The sequence below is a fragment of the Centruroides sculpturatus genome, unplaced genomic scaffold, assembly GCF_000671375.1.
Source record: "Centruroides sculpturatus isolate CEXI.00-Female unplaced genomic scaffold, Cexi_2.0 scaffold844, whole genome shotgun sequence".
Classification (NCBI taxonomy): Eukaryota; Metazoa; Arthropoda; class Arachnida; order Scorpiones; family Buthidae; genus Centruroides; species Centruroides sculpturatus.
The window spans coordinates 149,789-158,880 of record NW_019385027.1 but is presented as its reverse complement, the minus strand read 5'-3'; the positions used below and the strand labels follow the sequence as shown (position 1 = coordinate 158,880).

The 9,092-nt window shown below is 32.3% G+C and overlaps 1 protein-coding gene across 1 annotated transcript; it reads right to left on the bottom strand.

Moving 5' to 3' along the window:
- Positions 1-2,010: 2,010 nt before the first annotated feature.
- LOC111633619 (serine/threonine-protein kinase Sgk2-like) lies at positions 2,011-4,554 on the bottom strand. The gene is made up of 11 exons (XM_023378226.1): positions 4,526-4,554; positions 4,394-4,448; positions 4,080-4,244; positions 3,807-4,010; positions 3,493-3,587; positions 3,276-3,412; positions 3,117-3,202; positions 2,963-3,038; positions 2,754-2,891; positions 2,601-2,680; positions 2,011-2,214 (listed from the first exon to the last, which is right to left on the bottom strand). The coding sequence occupies exons 1-11, from the start codon at positions 4,552-4,554 to the stop codon at positions 2,128-2,130; spliced, it is 1,152 nt and encodes a 383-aa protein (XP_023233994.1). The 3' UTR covers positions 2,011-2,127.
- Between the last annotated feature and the right edge of the window lie 4,538 nt (positions 4,555-9,092).

Sequence of the window (9,092 nt, the reverse complement as noted above, 5' to 3'; positions counted from 1 at the left end):
TCATCATTTTTCCTATTCGAAAATCACAGTCTTCCTTGTCCTGCTATCTCACCACAAGGAGAACGTTTCTTTTATTTACCTTTCAGAAAATTAAATTTCCTTTTTTAACAAACATAACTGAAAATATAGAAAACAGTTAAACATATATATACAAGATTTTTGCCTTATATTTTACAATTCCGACAACTTGTCGGTATTTAGTCAAAGGAAGGTTGCTTGTCTATCTAGCCTTAACGTTAGAATTTTCTTCAGAAAGGTCTTGAGTTTCTGAGTAAGATTTTTGTTTCGTATTAAGTTGTATAAATCTGGGTTGGGTGTATTACAGAATTGCTGGTATAGTAAGAAAAGTTCTGTTCTTTCTCTCTCATCTGTGGCAGCCAAAGTGATTTAAATTCTGTTCTTCACTGCAGTCGCAAGCTGCAGTCTGTCTTCAGCCAATTCTTTTTAGGTTGTCATTACTGTTGCAGTGTCCAGTATATAACTGGCTGCTTATAAAGTCAACTGAAAGCCATAGTAAATTTCTTATTCGTTCTTCAATACTCCGCAGGAAAGAACGTATATCGTCCTTTATTAGTATTTGACCATCTTTCTTGTTTCATTCCTTATTAGCATTTTAATGTTTAAAATTAGAATTTTTCTGTATCTACTTTCTGTAGTGTTTTACGCAGTGCGAAAGTACCACTAATAGATCTTTGAACGTTTATTTGAACTATTCTTAACATTTTATCTTCAGAACTTCATATGTTACTGTTCGCCATAGTCCGTTTTAGCAATTTCTTCCTCACCTTTTGTATCAGTGGGCAGCACTTTGCACTGTGGGCAAAAGCGGCAATAGACAGAAAATTCCGCTTTGCTTTATCTAGTAACCATGATAATAGGTAATAGATTGAAAGTAATCGCAAAATGAAGTCAGGTGATAGTCTACATTACGTCATGTCATGTGATACCCGATTGACCGATAATATGTTAAAATTTTAAAAATGTACTGTTATTTTATAATTAATCAATATTTTTAAACAAAATCATTAAAAGGGCCATTAGGAGGCGGTCTGCTTTAAAAAAACCATTAAACATTTACAGACTCCTACATTGTTTGGTAGCTCGGTGTTGCTGTTATCTGTCGTTGTAAATGTAGGCGACAAAATTTCCATAGCATAAATCCAAAACGATTCAACGAATTTATTCAAAATTTAAGACATCTGTAGTACTCATTTCGGACACTAAACATTTTAAATTTCGTCCAAATCGGTTCGATGCTCTTTGAGATATTAAGAGTCAAAGTTGACACTCTAAACAACATCACCTGTATGGCTTAGGATTTATTCTAATTATTCGTAAAGGACCAAAACATATACAAGCAAGTACTTTCAACGGTGCATCAGACAAAAGATTTTTGTCCAAATAAAGCATCCAATAAAAGTTTTCAATAAGAGAACAAACACTTTTTTAAATTTATTTTTACGTGCCCAGAAGCTTAAGAATCTTTTCAGAAAAACACTAAACATAAATTGATGTCAAATATATCTTAAATTATCATCATGTTACTGAACGTCGTGTAGTATACTCGTTATAAAAAGCTCTAATTATCATACGAGAAAGGCTTAAGTTTGAAATTTGAGCTTTCTAGGCTCTTAATGTGTTTATATGTAAATATCGTAAATATGTCTGTCAGCAGCTGACTATTTTGAGTGATGAATAGTCTTTTCTAAAGACAATTTCTTCTATTTCTGTCAATGTGAAGTACTATTTAATTTATAAATAACCGAATAACATGTGTATTTATTGTATTTTTTACATATCTTTAGCATTAGATGCGTTATTGATACAGCATTTAACTATTCTTGTGTTCTTTATCCTGGTCTTTACTCGCGGTTGTTCAGACAATTCGCCATACAAATCCTATATGATTATTTTTAAATTAATATCCAGCACACAATACGAATGCTTATCGTACAATATTCAACACACAAACTACCAAAAACGATTAAACGCAATTAAGTTTAATTCGGAACGATTAGTTAAATCATTTAAAAATACAATTAAAGTGTAATTAATTATAATTAACAAAATCACATAATAAATATTATTTTGAAAACAATTCTTTTGAATATTTATATATTGAATCAGTCAAGTGTGAACTGATTCGGGCCAAGGGACATCATCAAAAAATCTGTGTGTTCGGATGTCTCCTTCTTGAAGACGTTTGTTCAAATCCTGAAAAGACAAGAAATCATAAAAATTAATTACAACACTTGATACTGTTTTAATTATATTTTTATCTGTAAACTCTCAAAGTCAACTCGTATTCAGCTTCTGATTACTCATTAAAATTTGATTATCACAAACATTGAAATTCAGTATTCAACAGTGTTGATTAAACAAACTGAATTAGTTATTCAAATATTCACCTAATTATTCAGAAAGTGTGTTGAAATGTATTTATGTTATTAAATGAACGCGTTTCTTATTAACTACATAAAATATATGAGATTCTCGTATAAAACAACATAAATACTAACATTTAACACTTCGAGATGTAATGAAATATAATCATGCAAATGAAATGTGTCATATAAATACAGTAAATATTATAATCTTACCTTTTGTAGTAGATCCTCGATCATGTCCACGGCATTCATCGACAGTCGCATAGGATACTGCAACTGAACATTTTGAGCCACTGAAAAGACACGCTTACATTAATCACATCGTTTCACTTTATTGTTAATAAATTAAAAATAACGATGGCTTACTTTTGGCTATCTCGATAAGATACGTCAGGTCCATATTGTCAATATTGTTAATTTTTTTCAAATAAATATCCATTGGAGTTTGTCCAATTAACATCTGGTATAATATGATTGCAAATGCCCACCAATCGCAGTAAGCATCTAAACGTAATACATATTAATTACCAGAATTAAACGAAATGATTCGATTAAATTCTAATAGAGCACCTTACCGTACGGTTTCTTTTCAAGAATTTCTGGGCAAAGATAAAACAAACTCCCGCAATAGTCTTTGGGATTTCGTTCATACTGACGGAAAGAAACGACAATGTCGTATGAAATGTGTACCTCTACGAAACTTAGGATATTACAGTATACAATACTTACTGTGCACAGACCGAAATCGATTAACTGTGCTCCTTTCGTTTTATCTAACATGATGTTGCTGGAGCTAATGTCCCTATGAATTATTCCTGTCAGAAACAAATTCGTCATACAATTTGCATTTGTGAAGAAATGAATAAATAATTATATTTAGAAAATCACCTTTGTTATGAATAAACGTGATGGCCGAAGCCACTTGAGCAGCAAATATTTTCGCTTCGGCTTCCTCCAGAAATTCGTTGTACTGTAAGTAAGTTGTCAAGTCCTGTCCGTCCACATAGTCTGAGACGAAACAGAAACTGAAGAAAAGAATTATTATATTAGACTATACAAGCATAAAACATTGCCAATAAATCGAATGAAAAAGGTTAAAATTTACCTTGTATTCATTTTGAAATAGCTTATTAACGTCACAATATGGGGATGGCTCGATGCAGACGTCCATGCAGTTTTTTCTTTGTTTATGTCGCGCCTCTATAAATAAAGACATTTTCTTAATATACACTAAACTAAGAATATTCTGTAGATATTTCTAATTAATGTTTATAGAACATCGCTTAGTGCATCATCAATAATTAAATAAATTTTGATAAATGATGTGTGAATTGATAATTTGTGAAGTCAAGAATAATTTAATAAACATGTTTTGTTTTTTGACGCCGTATTACAATAGAAACAAAGCTTAAAGCATACCTGTGCGAGAGAAAAGCGCTTCATCTTGACGGCTTTCAAAGCCACTTTTTCATCCGAATTTTTACACCGAGCCAAAAAAACTGTACCGAAATTTCCCTTCCCTATTTCTTTAATCTCGTAATTTTCATTAAGAATGTGTTCGTCATATTTTGATGAATCCAGTCGAATTTGAGAACGTGCCGGATTATTTTCCAATTCGCAGTTCTAAAATCGCAGAATCTTTTAATTATAAACTTCTTTAATTAAAGGATTGTATAAAGAACGAGAACTTACCTGTGAATCGGAAATGTCGCCCGACATAAGACAACAACAACAGAATCTATAGAATGCATTCCTGCAGAATTCTATAAATTTTCTTCCCTTTGAATACTCGTCTGGGAACTGTGAATCCTCTCTATTTGAATGGAGACACTTTGTTCCAAGACAATTTTCGTCCAACTAAGAAAAATCAATAATAAAAGTCGTTTGTTTACGCTTGCAACGTTATCGGGAAAAAAAGTATTTAAAACTTCTTTAGAAAAATAAAGACTAACTGAATCTTAGTTATAAATAACGTTGATTTTCCTAGACAAAGAGTAATATCTTACCTTTGTAGGACAATCTGTAACTTGCTGAGCATTTGGTTCAGCATCATCATCTCTCCTGTAAGGAAATTCGATTATATCGTAATTAATATTAAATAAATCTCAATTGTAAATGTAATTAATGAAGAAATTTACCCTTTCTTCTTCTCCTTATTACTTCGCATTCGCAAAAAAAACTTCTTTAGGCAGCGCATCATTTTCGCTTGGAAATCGCAACAATAGAATATTGTTAGACGCAGCTTATTGTTAAAAATTATTGTAATTCATTGTGATGAAATTACATTTAATATGAAATCACGTGATTAAATATATGAAATTTCATTTTGTACATTTCTCTTTCGTTGCCATTAAAACGAAAAGTTTAATTCCTGAGAATTAATAAAGTTAGAAATTCATAATAGATGCTTTTATTTTTATGTGTCATCAGTTTGTGTTAAAACACATTACACTTGAATGGCTTCACTCAGAAATATGTTCAGATTTTCTATAGGAGCCGATATCTCCGGAAGTAGTTCGGTTGTCTCTTCCCGAATCGCGAATAAGAATCACAGCCATGAAGAAATGAATTCATCCGTTGTTAATGAAATGGGAATGAGTGATACAGAGGATGAGGACCGATCTTATTATTAGTAAAGTTTTTTAATCAAAGCCAGCTTTTAAGCGATAAATTCATTTAGATATAATTTTATATGTTATTTGGATGCTGTCAAATCTCAATAAAAGGAACCAATTTTATAGGAACTATGTTATCTTTTAGAGTAGCAGAATGCTCGTAGCATTTTCTTACATCTCCGTATTTAATTAATGTTCTAACGTTTCACGAAATCTATAAAGAGACCAGACGTGAATACCTTAGGGATGGAAGGCCCCGATTAACTATACACGAGTTCCGATGCAAACCGGAAATTACGTTATTTCAATTCAAAATGTTTCCCGAATGGCGTTGGACCCTATTGCCACTGGTACGACTTTATCGTTAAAGGAAAAGTATAATGAACAGGGGCAAGTCACTATTAATTTGAGGTGGCGAGAATATACTTTAAATTAAATATATTTATAACAGCCCGGAATGACGATGTCACGATAAATAATTGCTCGTTCTATTTTTACTATCGGGTATCGGTCAAAAATAATCCCGAAGATTTTAATATTATTGGAATCAGGGAATCTTGAAACGTCGAGAAATGTAAAAAAATTGAGTGTTTTCTGTATGGACGGATGTTAGTGTGTATGTGTATGGAGCACGATTTTGTTCACCCTGTTTGAAGCCAAATAACTCCTGTACTTTTTGTATAAAATTTCTGATATTTTGTAAGGTTTATATATTAGGGAGATTGATGCTGTTAAATTTTGGTAATTAAAGGTCGAGGGGGTCGAGGGATAATGGGGATCGTGTGTCATATTACGAGTAGAGTCAGACTTAACTATGACTTCATTTTAATGTAATTTTACTTCTCATGCGAATTTTTCACTACTAAATTCAAAGTTTTTCAAAGCATATTTTGCTGATTTTTCTTTTATTATGAATTTTTATTCTTTTCGTCATCTTTCACAACTGTCAATAATAACGTCTCTAATAAGAAATTAATCCAAAAATGCTCAATTTTAATTTTTATACGCGTATTCACTGCCCCAACATGACTTCACAATCAGATAAAATGTCACAGATGGCAAACAATTCGAGGTATTGGCCATCTTGCTTCCTTCAGCCGTACATGAAGTCTTTGACTGTTGTACTGGCATGTCTGGCACTAGAAGACTTCCAAACAGCAGACACAAAAAGTCCAGCAACGAGTAGCTTAACTTTCCCCGGCAACATTTAGTGGTACCAACTGTTATAATATTTTACAGTATTTAAAAAATATTTTTATATTTTTAACTATTGTAAAATGACAAAAAAAAAATGCTAATTTTGAGTATAGAAATGGGTTTCATAAAAGAATTGTAAATGCTAATACCGAGTAAAATCGTCATTAACTCCGACTCTACTAGAGATACACACGACTCCTTTTATCTCCTCACCTGCTCGACCTATAATCACAAAAACCTAATAGAATCAATCCCCATAATACACAAATCTGCCTGAAAAATTTCAAAAATTTTCGATCAAAAACACATTTTTGTTTAAATTTTAATATTTTATAAATTACTTCTAAATTATTTGTTATTTTTTCCTTAAGATTTTATTTTATTCTGATTTTAGTTCTAATAAGTAGTTTAGCGTAAACAATTAAAAACTTTAATTCGCGTGAGTTTACTTTTTATAGGATGAAGCGCATTTGAATTTGTTTAAATAAATTATAAATTTTATTGTACTATTTGTTCGCTAAAAAAGAAATACAATGATGTTGAGACAGTCCGAGAAGCCACGAAAGCTCGATTCCGCCCTACAAGACTGTTTTGTTCCAGAGTTTGGGTAAGAAATACAGGACGTGAAAACTTATTTTTTCTTCAGAATTGTGAATATTTTAATCTCAATCAAAATTTCATTTGCTCTAAACATATGTAAGAAAATCTGCTGCAATTTTTAACCTTATTCTGTATTTGGCTGTATTCTACATTAAACAGTACAGTTCATTACACGACGGCAGATGATCGCACATCAGAAACATCCTCAAAAACTTTTCTGTTATTAAGTTGATATTAAGTTAGAGAATTATTCTTAGCAAAGAGACACACTTTAGTTTAATAATCTCTGTTTTATAGCATTTTAGTTCGTGCTTTTGTATTGTTACGAATTCGCAAGTTTTTAAAATTACTTTTACTTCTTTTATTTTTATATATATTTTTCTTTCGTTATGAATCGCGCACATTTTCTTCTGTTTTGCCTTTCGGTTTAATTGTTAGAAATATTGCTTTCAACTTTAATTATAAATTAGTCCAAAAATAAAACGTGAGCATATAATATTTAAACTGATACACGTAGTCAATTAATATAAAGTTTAAAAGTTTTATTAAGTAAAAGTTTATATACACATTTAATTGTTCAACATAATTATAATTGTGACTTAGACATATGTTAACTGCGATATTTCCCTTTTGTTTTTATTCGGTTGTCCAGTGTTGACACGCACGTTGCTGGCGAAAATCCATTATTTTCCGGTCAGAATTTCATCCTCAGTTGAGAGATTTCAAACGACCGGAGACGGTGCTAAGTTGTCACCGTCGACTTTAATTAACTGAACTGGAAGAATACGTCCCTCGTAAGCGATGACGAAGGACATGTATCATTACAAGAACCGTCAGCAGGAAAGGGAAGACGCCAAACCGCCATTAAAAGTCACGTCCGGTCACTAGGTCGTAGCCAGGTAAAAGTCCATATCCTGGTAAAAAAAAGTCACAATCGGGGGGAAGTCACATCCGGTGAGAAGACCTTGCTGATTTATTTCTTCCAGAAGATCTTTTTCCACCAAGGCTTCTTTCTCCTCTTTTTCAGAATCGATTTACATTCCTCTTGCAGTCGTTCCTCGCGTGCCTGTCTCTGCACCGACCATTCCGGAACTTCTGGATATCTCTGTTCCAGGTAATCGATGACAGACGACGTGCTCTCATCGGGAATGATGACAATCACCCGTTTCTTGTCGGGTTCACCAGATTTCTCCTTCGCACCCTCCAGCACTTCTTTCGGACGCACGCGAATCACTCGAATTGAAGAGGAAGACGTTCCTGATGTCGAGGAGCTATCCTATGCACTCTCTCCTCCAGAGGTATTCCAATTCTTCAACGCTTTGAAATTATCCATTCTGCAAGCGAAAAACAAACGAGTATTAAATATTGTAGAACGAGCGTTAAATTAAGACAATATTAAAAAATGAAATGAAAATTTAATACGATAGAAAACGATCGTTTTAAGTATAAGAAAAATTCTAATCACAAATGAATATAAAGTTGTAATGAAATAATAAACGAAAACGTTAAAATTATTCATTCACTTATTATGTATTAAATATATTATAATAATAACAGTTCTGTGGTTTATAAAAATTATGCTATTCTGTTGATTGCCATTAAAACTAATGAAAATATTCTGGAAGAAATTAATGACGAATAAACTCATTTATTCTAATTCATTAAAGGTCAGATTAATTATAATAATGTCATATGGGATATAATATGTACGCATATGTAATATACACAAAACGACAGAATTAATTATACGAGTTTGCTTTAACAATTCGATTCGATTGACGAAAATTAACAACGAAAAGATTGAATGGACTTCCCCAAAATAAGTCAAAGACTCGCTTCTTTACTTTGAAACAACCACACAACGGTTGTTATCGAAATATTCGTTGTGGGAAAATTATCGCTGCTAACTGTGATTTAGTGATTTAGTACCTAACAATCTTAAAAAATACCTAAATCTAGAAAGATCAGGTACTAAACTCACCCAAAATTATCGCAAAAACTACAGCAAAACTCCGAAAATACTCGAAACAATCGCATTCGAACAAAGCAAAAAAGACAATTGTCGAAATTCTATTGTTGCGTCGCGAATCAGTTTAATGCTAAAAATTTCGATTTCGGGGGTTTCAGAGTCTGTCTTACTATAGAAACGGGCCATTCTGCTTTTTGTCTGTAGTCTTTTACTCACGCCCACAGAGACGAGGTGTAATCCATTTTGTTAGAGTTAGGATGTTCGAAGACGCTCATAAACTAAGTCGATTCCACTTAAATTGAGCAATGGTAGAATCTCCTGGAA